General features: G+C 45.2%; 1 protein-coding gene across 1 annotated transcript in view; it reads left to right on the plus strand.

Moving 5' to 3' along the window:
* Window positions 1-16563, plus strand: part of PCSK6 (proprotein convertase subtilisin/kexin type 6) — a 93616-nt gene that overhangs the window by 29495 nt on the left and 47558 nt on the right. The window contains exons 4-7 of the mRNA XM_066634821.1: window positions 634-777; window positions 1826-1902; window positions 3479-3567; window positions 16254-16426. Of these exons, the coding sequence (XP_066490918.1) occupies window positions 634-777; window positions 1826-1902; window positions 3479-3567; window positions 16254-16426 (483 nt within the window). The remainder of the gene's footprint in view (window positions 1-633; window positions 778-1825; window positions 1903-3478; window positions 3568-16253; window positions 16427-16563) is intronic.

The raw sequence follows: 16563 nt of genomic DNA on the forward strand, positions 1-16563 counted from the left end.
ATGAGTTGTTGAGGTGAGAGCAAACTAAATGTAACTTTTAAGCTCATGATGCCAGTAGTGGAACTAGGGGGGATGGTAACCAGGGCTGGTTGACACAATGATGCCCCTGATTTTGTGGCATTTGCTGACCACCTGAGAGTGCTGTAACCCCCACCCCCAGCAGAGATGGCGGAATACCACCACTCTGCAATGGGGGGGGCAATGTACCCTCTGCAGCCCCAGCTTAGCTATGCCACTGACTCCTGCTTTGTAAATGCAGCTTTAAAAAAAAAAATCAGCAGGATCAGGGTCCCTGATTCAAGGGCCCCATGGATTGGGACCACAGCACATGAGAGGGTTGCTTTCACCCTGTCCCTACCACAGTTGCAATCATTGTCTGTGCCCCATGGCAGGTGCTATTTACCACCGGCACCGATTGAAGCTTTTCCCTCTTGGCAGTTCATAATAACCACAATCTGGACCAAATCTGGATGATAGCAAAGGGTGGGGTTTAAGCTCCACCCCCCCACCAACTACTCTTTTGCGTTTATTTTTTAAATGAGCACAGACTTGCAAGTCATGCTTAAAGCACTGTCTAGCTTGAATCTGCATTTGGCACAGAAATAGCTAACCATCTGTGGTCTTTATCCTCAGCACTGTGAAGATAACGACAGTGATTGCAGGTCAGAAATGAATGTCCTGGCAGCCTGGCAGAGAGGATATACTGGAAGAGATGTGGTGATAACCATTCTTGACGATGGCATAGAGAAGCACCACCCTGACCTTATGCAAAACTATGTAAGTAAAGCCAGAGCCCCGTGGAACATCCTTTTAGAACGCTTAAGGGTACAGATGTTAGGGGTGGGCCCAGATGCTTCCCCCTTGATTTCCTATTAACCTTAAACAGGAAAGGCACCAGAAAAACATGGAGTGCCCCATTATTGGGAGTTTTTCCTTCATGTTAATGCGACATCTTGGGAGGCCTTTTCATTTAAGTGGTGCAGTGCTTCATGTTGTGTGCTTGAAAGGCCCCTTGAAAGCCATTTTGGGCACAGCACAGCTTCCTCAGTGCTTAGGGTGCTGCTTGCCATAATGGCTGGAAGACAGATGGGAAACCCTCGTACAAAGTAGTCCCCTGTTTCACTGGAAGATTTAAAGGTGTGCTGTCAGTGTCTGGGTTGTAGCCTTACTCTCCAGGCCCAAACATTTACTTTTGAGATTGCTTAAGACAACCTCAGTAATGTTGGATTCAGGGGCCTTTCAATCCAGACACCATTAATGGCTCCCCTCCTTAATCTGGAATAATTGAGGGCTATGCATTAAGAACTCTTGCAATGCCTGTGGCTAATTTGGGTGTTCTGGGCAAAGTGAAAACGGTAGGACATGAGTATAGGAAATTGTCTTATACTGAATCAGACAGTTGGTCCATCGGACTTAGTGCTATTTGCTCTGAATGGCAGCGCCTCTTTGAGGTTTGGATGGTGGTCTTTCTCAGCCTTATCCAGAGATACCAGGGATTGAGCCCCGGACCTTCTGCAAGCAAAGCTGGGGCAATGCTACTGAGCTGCAGTCCCTCCTTAAAGCAAGGGTTTTTTTTTTCATAATTATGCAAACTTGGTCTTCCTCTTTCAACTAGAGGTGCCAGGAACTGAACCCACCTATGCCCCTTATTGGGGTGATGGTCCTTTTGCCAGTCTTAAACTGTCTTGTTTGCAAACAGCTTTGTTCCCCCAGGATAACTCTTCTCACAATGTTTTCCTGATAAAAGCTGGTCCTTGTTTTCAGGAGTCTGTCTTTAGTCTTTCTAATATAAGCAACTTTTCCTCCTCCATCTCGGTATTTTCAGGACCCTCGAGCAAGCTATGATGTCAACGGAAATGATGAGGATCCAACTCCACGCTACGATGCCAGCAATGAGAACAAGTGAGTCTGAATTAACACTTGCAGTGCTCAAGCTGCAGCACACTACAATGTGCAAACTCAGATCAAACCAGGATGCCCTTTTGTCCGGGGGGGGGGGGTGCCTCCCCCTTTTGGCAGGGAAGATGGATGCCAGGTCCCTGGAATTTTCAAAAGCTTGCTCTGTGCAGGTGGAGAATCTAAATAGTGAGATTGCAGAAAGATGAGCCATCACTGCAAACCCAATTCAAACCAGGGTTTCAAATGTGGGTGAGTTGCAAACCATTGTCTGTCAATTCAGACATTGCTCCAAGCTTTAATTTAATCTTCCTTTAACCATGGTTTAGTGTGATGTCTGAACTGAGCCACTGGAATTGCTGTGTAAAGTGAAGACCTGGTGTAGACTAACAACCCAATCCTATGCATGTCTGCTCAGAAGCAAGCCTCTTTGAATTCAGTGGGACTTACTCCCAGGTAAATGTAGGTAGGATTGCAGCCTAAGCTGGTATAAGGATACCAGTCTGTACCTCTCTCGGCACTGAGACATGGAAGTTTTGGCAGTTAAATCCACAGGTGGTTGGCTGCAATTTGAATGTTGCCTCTGGGATTGTAGGACTAAGCCAGGAAGTCTGTCTTTTATAAGGTGTTCTGGGAATTTCCTCTCTTTAATGATACTAACCCTCTGAGCACTGCATTAATTTAGTAGATGTCGCACAATCTGGTGCACTCTGGAGCTTGGGAAAGTGGGGATTTGCATTCAGGGTCGCCACTTGAACACAGGAAAGGGGAGGGAGAAACTTTGCCAGTTTGCTCTCTGGGTTTGTTCATTGTCTTGGTTTGGGATGAAAAGCCTTACCCTCTGAAATCACCAGGAAGTCTGAGGCCCTGTAGCAGACATTCAGCAGACTCAAGTGGAAACACTTTACCTGGACTGTACTTGGTCAGGCTTCAAGTCAGGACGCTGCATGTTTAAATATTAAAAAGCCAACCCAGCTTTGTTGCTGATGATGTGTGAAGTGCTGGTCAGTGGTGCAGCCTGTCTCCTCCCTGCCAACACTAGGAGCAAAACAGGAATGGGTGAGTGATGTTTGAGGGAGGCTGTGTGGGAAATGAAATCTGTATGTGCTCAGAAACACTATTCACTCTTATATATACTCTAGAAATATGCATTGAGAATTGCCAGTTTGGGCATTGTCTGTCCCAGTTTTCACCTACATCAGTGTTTCTCAACCCGTGGTACTCGTACCACCCGTGGTACTTGCCCGGTGGTACCACCGGGTAGCGAGACCAGCAACAGAACATGACAAGTATCGGTGGAAAGTTCAGCTTGGCAGGCAAACCTCCAGCATGCACAGTGTGCTTGAAAATGCCAGCCCTGAGCTCTTACTGGTGCTTGTTGTGTCGTGTCTGGCCTCCCAGTCTGGAAGTAATTGGTGATGTCATCATCACCAGTTACTTCCGGTGATACTTCTAATAGGTGAACCACAGAAAATGGTATGGCAGGGGACAAATATTGAGAAATGCTGACCTACACCCTTAGGTTCTGCCAAGCTGTTTTAAACTGTTTACGCTGAATTGTCACCTTGGATGCTTTTCCTAGGCATGGCACCCGTTGTGCGGGAGAAGTGGCAGCCTCGGCAAACAACTCTAATTGTGTTGTGGGAATAGCGTACAATGCAAGAATTGGAGGTAAGGACTGTGTATTCCCTGGGCAGCAGCTATTTTTGCTGGACAGCTTCACTGAGGAACTAGTAGGGGGCGGTGGGTCTCGGCCTGGACTTTCAGACTCTTTCTGCTAAGCCCCACTGCTACACATATTGCTCACCCGCAGTCATCTTTTGCATTGGAGGGGGAAGGAGGCTGGATTTGGCCAAGGGGTGCTAGTTACTGACCCTTGCTGTATATCTGCTTTCTTCCTCCTATAGGTTGCACAGGCCTAACAAAAACAACAACACTTTTAAAAGTTATCAAGAATGTTTGAACAATATAGAATATTTTTGAGGTGCTGAGTCCAAAAATGGCATCGGTTTTGCCTGATTGGCTCTAGATTTGGGGTTACAGCATAGCCACCTTACCTGCTGATTCTACATACCTTCCTTCCTTGTGAGGAAGCTGATCCCATAGATTCCTCACAAGGCAGCTGCTTGAATCGGTATATAAGGTGGCTATGCCGTCCCGCCCGTCCCAAACTAGAGCCAGTTGGGCAAAACGGATGCCATTTTTGGATTTGGCAGCCCAAATATACCCAAGAATAGGTCTGACTTTTATGACAACAAAATGTGTGTAGGCCTGTGTAGTGTGTGTGTGTGTGAGTGTGTGTGTGTGTGTGTGTGTGTGTGTGTGTGTGTGTGTTTTTCAAAGTTCCATTGTTTCCTCCTTGGAATTTCCACTATGATGATGTTTCTTGCTTATGTGACTACACAAGGACTACTGGTCATCAAGTTGCTTGATAATTGCTGTGTTCAGACTTCACCCAATTAGTGCCACTTTAAATGTTATAGTATAACTGCTGCACTTCTATATAAGGAATAGCATTCAACCTCTGTTTAGCGAGCTGTGAACCTCCCTGCCCCAAGTCTTCTGATCAGTCCTCTCTTTGATGGAGTTCACATGTCCAGTGAGGACTCTTTTATTTCAAAGTGTCATGTGTATGTCGTCATCTGTGAAACTGTACAAAACATGAGAGGCCCAAGAAGTTTATGCTCTAGAAAACAAACACAAGGCAAACCACAAAAGAAGGGCTAAATAGGGGAATGACATGCAACCATTTCATTTATACTTACATGGGTTTAGTGTCATGCTCACACTGAACATGTGTAATTGGTTTGATCTCTTTTAAATTATACTATTTTTTTTCCCAATTGATGGTGGTAGCTGCCTGGGGGGCATCCCAGTGATGAGGTGGAAACGGAGGATCAAAACAATTTAAATAAAGAACACATTGTTGCATCTAGCTGATGCTTGCATGTGCGCATAGTTTTCTGTGTGTACATATCTGTGATCATACATCTAGGCTCTCCTTTCTGTGGAAGAATTGTGCAATGTTTGAATCATTGTATTAGTCTCTTTTAAGGAGTTTCAGCTCTTGTTGTTGTCAGGATATACTTGGCATGTTGCAAAAGTCACCATCGGTGTAGGGAAAAGTGTATATAGTGCAGTGTACACAGAGAGTGTAACTTTTTTCTCACTCTGGGTACAAAAATGCAAATCTTGTAACTTCTTGGAGCAAAATATTAGTTAGTTTGGATCAGAATTATGATTATGTGCTTTGGGGCTCTGTGTTTTCTTATGATTTTTCTTCAAATGCATAGTAACCAAGGCTCTGGATCAGGTGTTTATTTTTTTAAAAATTGGGGGCCATTCCACACACTTAGGGCGCAGTCCTAACCCACTCTCCAGCACCAACACAAGGGCAATGCAGCTCCGAGGTAAGGGAACAAACATTCCCCTTATTTTGAGGAGGCTTCCATGAGTACCGCCCAGCTGCAGGATGCAGCACACGTCCCATTGGGGCAGCTATGCCAGTGCTGGAAAGTTGGTTAGGATTTGGGCCTTAGTGGCAGTAAATCTGAATTTGTGACCAAGGCTGCCATTTTATGCACACTTCACTTGAACCAACACAAAGTAAGCAGAGTTTGCAAGTGTGCTAGTGTGTAAATGTGCATGGTATTACCCTGTATGTATAAGCTGCTGTCAATCTGCTCCCAGAAACTCTGCTGCTCCCAGAACCTCCCATTTGTAGTGGAGAGGGGCAAGAGCCTTCTCAGCTTTAACATAAGAACATAAGAACAGCCCCACTGGATCAGGCCATAGGCCCATCCAGTCCAGCTTCCTGTATCTCACAGCGGCCCACCAAATGCCCCAGGGAGCACACCAGATAAAAAGAGACCTCATCCTGGTGCCCGCCCTTGCATCTGGCCTTCTGACATAGCCCATTTCTAAAATCAGGAGGTTGCACATGCACAGCATGGCTTGTAACCCGTAATGGATTTTTCCTCCAGAAACTTGTTCAATCCCCTTTTAAAGGCATCCAGGCCAGTTGCCATCACTACATCCTGTGGCAAGGAGTTCCACAGACCAACCACATGCGGAGTAAAGAAATATTTTCTCTTGTCTGTCCTAACCCTCCCAACACTCAATTTTAGTGGATGTCCCCTGGTTCTGGTGTTAAGTGAGTGTAAAGAGCATCTTTAGCTATGAGAAACAGTGCAGGTTGCTATGTGCAGGTTGCATGGTCTTAGTTGTTTTGCAGGATAAGGAGGACTGAGTCCCAAATACCTCCTGTTTTCCTCTTAGCTCTGAAATGGGAGCACATTGAGGGGAGGGGCTGGAGGTAGGTTGGCAGGGACACTTCTTTCCCAATTATCCAAGCTGTTGTGATTTAATAGTGTTTGCCCATATAATCCCTTTGTTTTGCTGCATGTTGCCAGAAGGTAGGTAGACAAGGGGATGGTTGAAGCTTGGTGGGGACCCAGAGGTGGAGCTGGGTTGATATCTCAGACAGCCCAATCCTGTGTTGCCCAACACTGGCGCTGTGTTTGCACCGCTGGTGCTGGTGTCACAAAAGTGCCATAAAGCACTTTCCTGCCAGCGGGAGAGACGCAGCACCAGAAAGATGCCCAAGAGGATTGCTAGGGGGTGAGTATCTCCGCCAAGCGGCAGGGAGACTTTTCGGGGGGGGGCAGGGAAAAAGCAGAACTGGGCAGCGGAAGGGCAGACTGGCAGGTTGATTGTCTCCAGGAAGGGGTTGGGGACGGCGGCAGAGTCTGCCTCCAGATCCTATTCCCCCCTCCGGAGTTGCAGAGTCTAATGCAGGTCTTCTTGGATCTGTGCCAGCCCTTGAGCTGGCACAGAACCAAGGAGACCCACTGGGGCCAACTGTGCTTGACATGGGGTAAGAGAATCAATGTTCCTTTATCCCGAGAAAACCTCGGGCTTCTTCCTTGGCCCTGCAGGTTATAGCGGCAGCCCATTTTGTACTGCTGGGCACCAGGGAAGCTTAGGATTGGGCTGTAAGATATTCAGCAAGAAGGATATGGAGGAATTTTGTGAAAAGGAAGTGTAAAGAAATGACCAGATCTTTGTTCCCATGCTGGTCAAAGCCTAGCACATGGCTCCTTGAATTGCATTGGAGGCCATTCCTCAAGTTTGAGGAATGGCTTCTTAGGTGGCTTTTGGAAATGTGTCTATGGCCCAAATCCTAACCAACTTTCCAGCTCTGCCAATGGGGCATGTGCAGCATCCTGCAGTTGGGAGCCAGTCACAGAGGCCTCTTCAAGGTGAGGAACTGTTTGTTCCCTTACCTTGGAGCTGCATTGCCCTTAGGTTAGTGCTGGAAAGTTGGTTTGAATTGGGCCCTATGTCTCTGAAGGCTTTCTGCTGTGTGAGGAAAAGTCACTGCCCAAGCTGGGTCACAGGTGGCTGAGGACCTGGTGTGGATCCTGGCAGAACTGTGACCAGAATCAAATTAAATACTGGAGAGAGTCACAAAAATGTTAATGCAGGTGGAGCTTATCACAAGCTGGAGTCTGCGCCAAGGGCAAGGGTTGGAAGAAGACTGGAGGCAGGAAGAGGGCGTGGCAAATGGGCAGGGATGCTGGCAGACTGGCAGAGGTGTTGACAGGGGATAATAATAATAATAATAACAGGTATTTATATACCGCCTTTCTTGGTCTTTATTCAAGACTTTATTCAAGGCGGTTTACATAGGCAGGCTTTATTTAAATCCCTTATTAAATAGGGATTTTTACAATTTGAAAGAAGGTTCTTTCTTGCAAGAACCACTACATTCAGGTGTTTCATTCCGATCTGGCTTCACATTCTGGCCTCCATCCTCCCACGCTCAGAGCAGATGGAATAGCTCGGCTTCAGCTTGTCAGCTGCTTCAAGGTCGCACGGTGCCGGTGGCTTCGAACTGGCGACCTTATGGATGTTATCTTCAGGCAGATGGAGGCTCTACCCTCTAGACCAGACCTCCTGCCCATTTTGCCTGTGAGATGCAACATTTTACCTGTGAGATCATCATGCCCAGGGGTGGCTTTCAGTTTTTACATTCAGTTCAGGTTCCTGTGTTATTCCAGTCCTTCCTGCTCCTATGTCCTCCACTCGACGTTCTTGAGAGGCTTATTTAGAGAAATATCCATGCATAGTTGAGAAGGCTCCCATTTTCAAGCCTTGCCTAATCTTGTTATCTCCTGTGGCTGCAACACAAATGGGGCTGTAAATTGACTTGTTGCTAAAAAAAAGTGGCAGCATGTAGGCTGCATAGCTGTGATGTACTAAGCCCTTGAGTTTTCTCACAAATGCCTGCCTTTTTATATAGAACAGCACTTTGTGACACAAAGACATGTGAACTAACATAAGAACATAAGGAGAGCCCTGCTGGATCAGGCCATAGGCCCATCTAGTCCAGCTTCCTGTCTCTCACAGTGGCCCACCAGATGCCTCAGGGAGCACACAAGACAACAAGAGACCTGCATCCTGTTTTGCCTTCCTTTGCATGTGGCATTCTGAGGTAGCCTACTTCTAAAATCAGAAGGTTACACATACCCATCATGGCTTGTAAGCTGTGAACTAGACTGTGCTGTATCACAGGCCCAAAGCATTGTCCTCTAAGCCATGGAAGATTTTACCACAATAAATTTCTCCCTCATTAAGATGATATAAAACTCTGTGTTTGCTGCTCCCAGAGTAACCCTTCTGGGAGTTACTGTAGGTGACTGTATGCATTAGAGTAGTGGTTCACACACATTTAGCACTTTTTAGAATGAGAATCTTGTCAGGGCCCACCGGAAGTGATGTCATGACCGGAAGTGACATCATCAAGCAGGAAAAAATTTTTAGGGTCCTAGGCAGCAATCCTACCCGCACTTGCCCAGACGTAAGTCCCATTTACTATCATCTCGTACATAGTAGCTTGTAAAAAGTAAAGGTCTGTAACATAGCCCCAAATGCAGTCACATACCATGGTAGTATCAAAGTCTAATATATTAAAAATAAAATATTGAAATGAATGGGGACCCACCTGAAATTGACTCCCGACCCACAGTTTGAGAAACACTGCATCAGAGGGTAATTGAAAATATGTTTAGCATATAAAGCTGCCATCTACAGAGTCAGACCAATTGACCTATTTAGGGCGCAATCCTAACCCCTTATGTCAGTGCTTTCCAGCACTGGCATAGCAGTGCCAATGGGACGTGTGCTGCATCCTGCAGTTGGGTGTCACTCACAGAGGCCTCCTCAAAGTAAGGGAATGGTCCCTTACCTCGGAACTGCATTGCCCTTATGTCAGTGCTGGAAAGCGCTGGAAAGCACTGACATAAGGGGTTAGGACTGCGCCCTTAGTTCAACACCATCTACCTTGACTGGCAGCAGCTCTCCAGGATTTCAGATGGGGAACTTTCTCAGCCCTTCTTGGAGATGCTGCCAGGGATTAAACCTGCGAACTTCTGCATCAAAGCACGTACGCGGCCGCTGAGCAATGGCCCTCCCATGCTGAGCGACGCCACGGCAGCCTCACACCTTGAGGTTTTCAGAGTGTCTGAAAATCCTAACCAGCTGAGTTCTTGGCAGGGTGTGGTGGGGGAGAGGGCATGTGCCTTGTGAGTTCATCCGTAAACAAAGGATGTTCATCCTTGTGAGTTTAAGCTTAAACAAATGGCACAAAGCCAAGTGGCAAGGAGTGAACTCAGCTTGGTGGGGATTCCTATCTGTCACACTCCAAGAGCTACAATCTAATTTTTATTTTCTGTTTTTTTATTGCCCTTGCATTTCCTTTCCCTTTTCGTTTTTTTTTTTTTTTGCCAAGGGCAAAATACATTTACTGTTCAATAAACAAAAAAGAGAGCTGCAAAGGCCATCTTTCTTTTCTTCCTTCCTTGAAGAGTTTCACCTTCTGAAGGTTTGATGGCTTATGCTGTAGGAAATGCCTGATCTATTCCTTCTCCTTCCTATTTTCTCTCTTTAACCTCTGCTTCTCTCTGACAACCTGTAGATCTCCCAGTGGTTGTGTTTGGGCATGGGTTTCACTGGGATGGCTGACTGTACTATCTGCTGTGGATGTCATGATGTGCTCAGGAGCTAAGGTGATGTGTTGCCGTTTTCCCTTCCCCCCCCTTTATATACCTGCCCCTGTTAACTTTAATAAGACTGGTTCACAGGCTCTGGAGGGCTGATTCAGAGAAAGCAAAGTGTGGGTGGGAGGGGAATGTAGCATAAACCACTTCAATTTGGGAGTGCTTAGATTGAAATACATGGATTGAAGTCAATGCCACTGTTTTCTTTCATTGATTCTTTTTTTAAAACACAAATCCTAAAAGGTTAGGAATCCAAGCCCAAAGTAGAGGATATATGGGGAGCTCTATAACTGGATCTCTCACACTCAAAAAAGATGAAAGCCGTGTTAATGAGGGCCATGTTAATGGGGACTCTGTGGGGGACCTAGGTTAATATGGCAGGGATAAGATTTGGCTCATCTCCATGCCATTTTCCTGTGGTCCCCCACCCCAACATTCCTTCTTGGTGTCAAGAACTGACCCTGACACCCTAAGCCTAGAGAGAGAGCCTGGGTTCCCACGGATGTTGATCTGCCAGCCAATTTAATGCTTAGTATGTCTAGTTGGAAGGATGTTGGTAACAGAGTGATTACAAAGATATCTAGACCAGTGTTTCTCAAACTGTGGGTCACGACCAGTCAATTTCAGGTGGGTCAGATAGCACTTAGCTCAGCAACCACTGAAAACATACAGTGCAGAGCTGCTGGACAGGGCAGGCTCCCCATGGGAGAGAGGCATTCCCTAAATAGGTGGGAAGATGGGATGCTGGAAAGGGGAGAGGGCTGTGGGGTTGGAGAAGGATCTGAGTCTGCATTCTGCTTTGACTTCTGAGCTGGAATGTTTTAATTCTGAGCCATGCAAATTAGTAGCACGAGCCTGCTTTGTAATGGTGATGGTGGCTTTGGTTTGAAGCCTAAATTGATGATGTCACTTCTGACCATGTCATAACTTCTGGTAGGTCCTAACAGACTTTCATTCTGAAAAATGGGTCCTGGTGCTAAAACATTGGAGCACCACTGCCTTAGACAATACCGGGCTAGTCGGGGTTGACCACAGTGAGCTGCAGGGACCAGTGTTCTGATTTAGTAGATGGTTCCTCTGTAAGCAAGGAATTTCACCAACATGACCCCACTTATTAAGAAGTACTTGCTTGCAGTCATCTGTTGAAACTTGGGAAGATGAGGGTATTTGTGGGATAAGGATATCCACTGGAAACACTAGCTAAAAGGTTGAGCTATGAATCTGGAAATTGTACGAGTTATGAAAGAAGTGAGTTGGGTATAGGCTTGGAGAAGGTATGATAGATCCATTATTACCTACTGTGTATATCCTTCATCTCACCCTTGGAACTATGGGGAAAAAGTGGTCTTGTCTCAAGCCATAATGGACTTCCCTTTAGCTTATCCTTTTAGAAATTTTTGTCACTGTTTCCCCACCTTTGTCACCATGAGCCCCAAAAACTTCCTTTTCACTTTAAAAGTGCATTCTGAGACCTTTTTCAAAGCCACAGATGCCTTGCCTGTATGTTGGAGGAAAAGAAAAGCCCTCTGCAATTGTTGAACAGAATGTGATGCTGAGAGGATTCAAATGGTCTCATATCTCCCTTTTTGCCTGGACTGGTTGTTTTGATAAGGAACCTAGCTCTGATGCCAAGTTCCAGTAGCAATAAACTCCTGCAGGAAAAATGCTGGGGAGAATTTTAGCCCAAGGAGGAGAGGTGGTTTTTTTTTTTTTTTTTGGTTTTTTTTAAAACTAAATGGCATTGCTACAAACAGAATATATTTAAGAGCATTCTTTGCTGGCAAAGGACAGCGTTAAAGAGAGAAGATCTATTTAGGTTGACTGCTGTCTACAACACAGCTGCAGCTGTAATTAAATCTCTCTCCATTTTTGTTTTTCTTAAGGAAAATGTATGTGGAAAGAGAGATGATTTTTTTATATACAGAGGCCTCCTTGCCTGGCTATATTAAGCAATAAAATTACAGTCCGCTGCCCTTCCTCTTCTAAATGTGCCACCACCCACAGCAGTCCTCTAAACAGTGATAAATAAGCAGCCTTTCCAAATTTTGAGATTGGCTCACGAGGGTTGTGTGTGTGTTTTCTAGGTTAGGCTGTCTCAGTTTTGTCTTCCTGTTTGCTATGAGGTTGGCTACATCCCCCCCTTCCTAAATACTTTTATCTACAAGTAAGATTCTGGGAACAATCCAATAGGAACAGCTGCTGCATGAAATTCATTCATTTTGATCAGGTTCCTGCAGGAGCCTTCCCAGTGAATCATGTCCCTTCTCATCTGGTTGTTGCGTGATTGGCTTCAAAGTCAGCCTGTATTGTGATACCAGAATGGTTGGTCCCTGTGTAGCAATCCTGAGCAGCTTTGCTTTCTAAAATTCCAAGGATTTTTTTCCCCCTCTCTCCTGCTTATTTCTTAAGGCGTTGCCTCATGCGTGCCAGAATTATGCACAGAGCAGTCCTCTCTTAGGCATGGTTCCAGTTTGCCATCTGCAGATTTGGATGTATTACATGCTTTGTAACTTCCCAATTTGGCTACTCTAATGCTCTCCAACTGAGACTGCCCTTGGAGACTTTTCTGGTAGCTGCAGGTGGCTGAGATTCTGTGATTTTTCTTTGGCTTGGAGTAGCCAAGTAGCACATCTTACACCAGTCATGTGCACTGGCTTTCAGTTAGCTTCTGGGCTCTTCAGCGTGTGGGTTGGCCACCTTTAAGGCCCTGGACAACCATCCTAGACCATGAGTTACTGCTGTTTCAATAAATTCCGTCTGATTGGCTGGTGGGCTGGATGTGAACTAGAGGGAGTTGGTCAATCATGCAGGTATGTGTTGTGGATGGACACATCCACAACTAGCTCAGCAGAGGTCAGGTAACACCAGAGGCCGAAAGTGTTGCTCCCGATGCTACAAAGCTGCTAAATGTAGCAAGATGGAACTGCTGTCTTTGCCTGCCTCCTTCCTAACTTGCTTCCAAATTTCTAGCCAAGCAATTGATAGGAGTGGCACATGATGATGATGTAGTAGTAGTAGTAGTAGTAGTAGTAGTAACTTTATTGTCATTGTGCTACAGCACAATGAAATTTATGCAACTTTGAAATACAAGCATAAATATATACTACAATTCCAACAATCACACTCTACACACTCACCCACACATTCTATACAACATGCATCATAATATAATATATAAACAGTGCGCGAAGCCCAGAAGCATGGTAACAACTCTATAGCCTTATTCAACGTAATTATGACTGTGGGATAAAAACTGTTCAGGAGTCGGGTGGTGCTGCACTAATAGTTCTGTATCGTCTCCCCGAAGGCAACACTTCAAAGAACTTATGAGCCGGATGGAAGGGGTCTCTCAGAATACTATGTGACTTCTGCAGACAGCGAGATGTATAGATGTCTTCCAAAGCTGGTAGATGAAGGTTGATGATGTGCTGCGCGATCTTAATAATTCTCTGTTGAGCTTTTTTGTCCCCTGCAGAGCAATTTCCGTACCACACCAAGATATCATAGGTTAGGACACTTTCAATAGTGCAATGACAGGAAGGCAGAAGCAGCTGCTGTGACATTTAACATCCCATGCTTCCTCAGAAAATATAACTGTTTTTGTGCCTTTTTTATCAACATGCTGGTGTTAATAGTCCATGAGAGGTCCTCTGTGATGTAAATACCTAGGCATTTGAAACTAGCAACCCTCTCCACCTCCTCACCATTTATGTATAATGGTGTGTGTACATCCCTCTTTTTTCAGAAGTCAATTATAAGTTCTTCGGGTTTTTTTGATGTTAAGTGAGAGATTATTTTCTTTGCACCACAATAACAACTCCTGTACCTCCTTCCTATAAGCAGACTCATCATTCCCACTAACAAGCCCCACCACTGTAGTATCGTCTGCAAATTTTATAATTTCATTGGTGTTATGTGATGGGGTACAATCATGTGTATACAGGGAATAGAGGAAGGGGCTCAGCCCACAGCCTTGGGGAGCTCCTGTATTTAATACCAGAGTGGAAGAATGATAAGAGCCCATCCTAACTCACTGTGGCCTATTTGTCAAAAAATCCTTTATCCATAGACAAATGTCTTGCCGTACGCCCAAAATAGTCATTTTAAAAAACAGCCTGCTAGGTAGAATGGTGTTAAAAGCAGAACTATAATCCACAAATAACAGCCGTACATATGTACCCCATTGTTCCAAATGAAGCAGGACTGTACGTAAAACAATAGAGATGGCATGATCAGTCGACCTATTACTCCTGTATGCAAATTGACAACGATCCAAGGTGGGTGGAAGACCAGACTTAATATGTTTCAACACCAGCCTCTCAAAACACTTCATAATTACCGAAGTTAGAGCCACAGGTCGATAATCATTGAGAGAAGCAACTACTGTCTGCTTAGGAACTGGCACTATAATAGATGTCTTCAAGCAAGTAGGGGCAGAGCACTGTGACAGAGATAAATTGATAATATTTGTAAAAACTTCAGTCAGCTCTGCAGCACAGTCTTTAAGGACCCGTCCTGGAATTCCATCTGGGCCAGCTGCTTTCCGAACGTTAATATTCTGTAAAACCCGTCTCACATCATCAGGCTGCAGGACAAGTGACTGACCATCAGTGGCTGCAGCTGGAATGTTGGTGGCTGCTATCTCCTCCTCAAACCGGCCAAAAAACCGATTAAGCTGCTCTGCCATGGAATCACTACTGCTGGGCAGACTATTTTTAATTCTGCCCAGTAAGTTGTCACAGGCCCTGCCGCACCCGACGGGTATCCGAACTTTCAAAATGCTGCTCAGTCCTCCTTTGCACATGACCTTTGCATCCCTGATGCCTTATTTTAAGTTTGCTCTGGCCTCACTGTACTGTAGTGTGTTTCCAGAACGGAAAGCAGCATTCCGGGCTCTTAGCAAAAGGCGCACATCTCTGGCGACCCAGGGCTTATTATTAGGAAACACCCGTATTTGTCTTGGTGGTAGTGACAGTATCCATGCAGCTTTTGATATAGAACAGTACAGTCGAGGTATAGATGTCGATATTGTCCTCCACAAATAATATCCAATCAGTACGCCTAAAGCAATCCCAAAGTTGCTCCAATGCATCTTCTGACCACTGTAGTATTTCTCTGACAGCAGGCCTAATTCTATTGACGTCTGTATGATGGGATCAAAAACAGAGATATATGGTCAGATTGTCCCAGATGGGGCAAAGGTATAGTCCTATACCTGTTCACAATATCACTATACGCATGATCTAAGGTATTTTGCCCTCTAGTGGGACATTGTACATGTTGATTGAACTTAGGGAGGACAGTCTTTAGCTTGATTGAAGTCACCTGCAATTACATACACTCCATCTGGGTGGCCCGTTGTTGTTTACTAATAGCAGTTAGCAGTTCATAGCTAGAACAGTATTTGCAGCAGGAGGTATATCAACTGCAGTAAAGATGTAGGAGACCTAAAGATCTTTTTTTAAAAATTGGTTTAGATGAAAGCATAGTTTCACTTCATGTTGTTTATACTGTGAGATCAACATAGGCTGTATCAAAGAAGGGAGGGCAAACCTCCACAACAGAAGGAGGGGCAGCCACTGCAGCAAGTGCCCCCCCCAATACATTAACCAATACATTAAGTATTAACCAATACATTAAGTATTGTCATGTGACAGTCTTATGATGATGTGATGTTGGGCACCAGGGCAGCGTGTTACACTTTCGCCCACACTGTTGGACTTATTGCTGAATCGTAAACTGGAATGGTTTACATAAGGTTGCAATCCTAAACATGCGTATTTGCAGCATAACTGCATCAAAATCAATAGGACCCACTTCAGTGAAAATGTTTAGGGTGGGAGCATTAATGTGAAATATTCCATTATTCCTCTTTCAGAAACCTAGCACGTGGGACCAGGCTTCCCCCTTCCCATGCACTTTCCTCTTTTGTTCCTCCTCCCAAATAGTTTTTTCTGGTGCCATTACTGGGGACAGAGGTAGCTACCAAGAACCTGATGCAGTTGAATCAGTTTCACATGCAGAGGGAGGGAGGGAAAAGCATCCAAAACAAGCTTGCAAACCCCCCCCCCCTTGCCAAGCTCATTAGAGAAGGCACAGTTGGAATTTTTTCAGGCCATTCAGGATGTGAGCTGCCTTTTATGCCTTCAGTGTTCCTTAAAACAAAAGCGCATGATTGCAATCCTCAAGCTTTTCTGTGAGGGTCATTGATGTCCTAACATCTCTCTCTCTCTCTCTCTCTCTCTCTCTCTCTCTCTCTCTCTCAATCTCTCTCTCAAAACATTGGGGTGCTTTTAGGCATTCGGATGTTAGATGGTGATGTGACAGATGTTGTGGAAGCCAAGGCAATCGGCACCAAACCTGAATACATTCACATCTATAGTGCAAGTTGGGGGCCGGATGATGATGGGCGGACCGTGGACGGGCCTGGACCTCTGGCCAAGCAAGCATTTGAGCAAGGCATCAAAAAGGTGTGGAGGAAATATTATATAGTTTGGCCACCCTTCACTTCTCTCTAACCAAGTAGTTTTCAAACTTCTTAATACCTGGACTCACTTTTAAAAATAACATTTTGTCAGGGCACACTGGAAGTGACATCATCAAGCAG

The sequence above is a fragment of the Tiliqua scincoides genome, chromosome 8, assembly GCF_035046505.1.
Source record: "Tiliqua scincoides isolate rTilSci1 chromosome 8, rTilSci1.hap2, whole genome shotgun sequence".
In the NCBI taxonomy this organism is placed as follows: Eukaryota; Metazoa; Chordata; class Lepidosauria; order Squamata; family Scincidae; genus Tiliqua; species Tiliqua scincoides.